This window comes from Callorhinus ursinus, unplaced genomic scaffold (genome assembly GCF_003265705.2).
Source record: "Callorhinus ursinus isolate GAN/ISIS: 27379988/994484 unplaced genomic scaffold, GSC_fseal_2.0 scaffold8880, whole genome shotgun sequence".
Classification (NCBI taxonomy): domain Eukaryota; kingdom Metazoa; phylum Chordata; class Mammalia; order Carnivora; family Otariidae; genus Callorhinus; species Callorhinus ursinus.
This window is the reverse complement of record NW_027405930.1, coordinates 1-1,821: the sequence shown is the minus strand read 5'-3', so window position 1 is coordinate 1,821 and position 1,821 is coordinate 1. Positions and strand designations below refer to the sequence as shown.

Sequence of the window (1,821 nt, the reverse complement as noted above, 5' to 3'; positions counted from 1 at the left end):
ACTGCTCGAGCTGAGGCCACCGTGCGTGAGTCGGGCCAGCCAGTCACGGCTGTTGCCCTTTTCCTTGCCATGCTATCACTTTTAACCCTTGACTCTGCCCAGGCCTCTCCTTACTGGGCTTTTGTCCCGGATCCTCCTACCGCGAGGGCGGTCACCTGGAAGGATCCCTCACCTACGGTGTTTACTAACTTCACAGACATTTTTGATGGGCCTGAGATTTCCGGCCTCACTCATGCTGTGGCGCCTTTTAACTGGACCAGCCTGGCTTCTGCCCCCCCCATTTGTTTCCAGGCCATCGATGGCCCTGAGGCGCCCCATTATGGATGCGTGGTCACTTCACCAGTCTCCCGAAGAATCCGCTCTTGGTATGGAACTGAGCCACCCAGAGGAGACACTTTGACACCTCATGTAATGGTGGAGAATTGGGACATCAACGAGGTTGTCCTTCAACATCGACGGCCCCTGCCTGTTGGCCGTTTCGGACCCGCTTCCAGATCCCTTGAGACCCCATACCTTGACTATCCCCTCTGCAAATCTGACCTAACGTGGAAAACCTATGGACCCTCTTGGAAAACCTGCGTTCATCACAACCCAGAGATTGTGACTCCCCATGGCATACCTGACACTTATATAATTGACTGGTCAAAAGACGGGGATCTCCCTTTGCGCCGCTCCCCCCTGCCTTCAGAATATGGGCCATACGACCACAATAATTCTGCTCCCGGGGGACTGCTATCACTGGGGAGGATGAGACACCCGGACTTATGGAAAATTGTTGCGGCCATGAGAGATGTTAAAACTAATTCACCCCTTTTCCCTGGCTTCCCCACGGGCCCATTGACATTTCAAATTCAGGCATGTCTTTCCCCACCGTTTCTGTTTGTAGTGGGGGACGGGTCCATGGTGCCCGAGGTTAAGGCCAATAGAACCCTTTACAAAATAACTTGTGAGGAATGTTATCTCACCAACTGTTTGCCTTTACCTAGTGCCCCAAATCCAACAAAGAAGGTTTTCCTAGCCATGCAGCCCCCTTATCTAATGATGCCTGTAGAGGTGGGGGGGCCCTGGTATAGAGATTATGGCTACCAATTTGCACAAGAACTGGAAGGCCTACTTAGTCGGGGGCGACGTTTCCTAGGCCTCCTAATAGCCGGCATCACTGCCTTGGTGTCTTTGATAGCATCAGCTACTGTCTCCACGGTGGCACTGTCCCAGGGCATACATACTGCCGCTCATGTAAATAACTTGGCTCATAATGTCTCCCAGACCCTTGCTACACAAGGAAGTATAGATAGAAAAATTTTGGCTCGCCTAGATGGTTTAGAGCAGGCGGTCGAATATTTGGGCACCCAATATTCATTGTTACATACTCGTTTGTCCTTTGTGTGCCACGGAGGGTATGGTTCCATTTGTGTGACCCCCCTGAAAGCTGACAATGTCTCCTGGGAAACGGTGCAGAGGCACTTGCAAGGTATCTGGCATGAGACAAATGTAAGCCTAGATCTGTTTCAATTGCAAGAACAAATAAACAATATAGCCTCCTCCCATCTGCATGTAGTCACCCCCAGAGACATGGCACAATCCTTTCTACAGAAGCTACAGGGGTTTAACCCCTTTAATATACTCCAACATTCCTTTTGGATTATGTGTGCTCTGGTTGTAGGGGTAGCCTTATTACTCTGCTTATGGTGTGCTTGGAGTCGCTGTCTGTTTGCTTTCATGGCTAGTACCCAAGCAAATGTACACATGTTGCGTTTAAAGATAAAAGGGGGATATGTCGGGAGCCATGAGCAACAAAGGGGTTAATCGGGTAGAGCAAAG

At 50.4% G+C, this 1,821-nt stretch overlaps 1 protein-coding gene across 1 annotated transcript; it reads left to right on the top strand.

Annotated features, from left to right (window-relative positions):
- Positions 1–159: 159 nt before the first annotated feature.
- LOC141372345 (endogenous retrovirus group K member 13-1 Env polyprotein-like) lies at positions 160–1,815 on the top strand. Its single transcript, XM_073890844.1, has one exon. It carries the CDS (start codon positions 412–414, stop codon positions 1,804–1,806), a length of 1,395 nt encoding a protein of 464 aa, XP_073746945.1. The 5' UTR covers positions 160–411; the 3' UTR covers positions 1,807–1,815.
- The last annotated feature ends 6 nt before the right edge of the window (positions 1,816–1,821 follow it).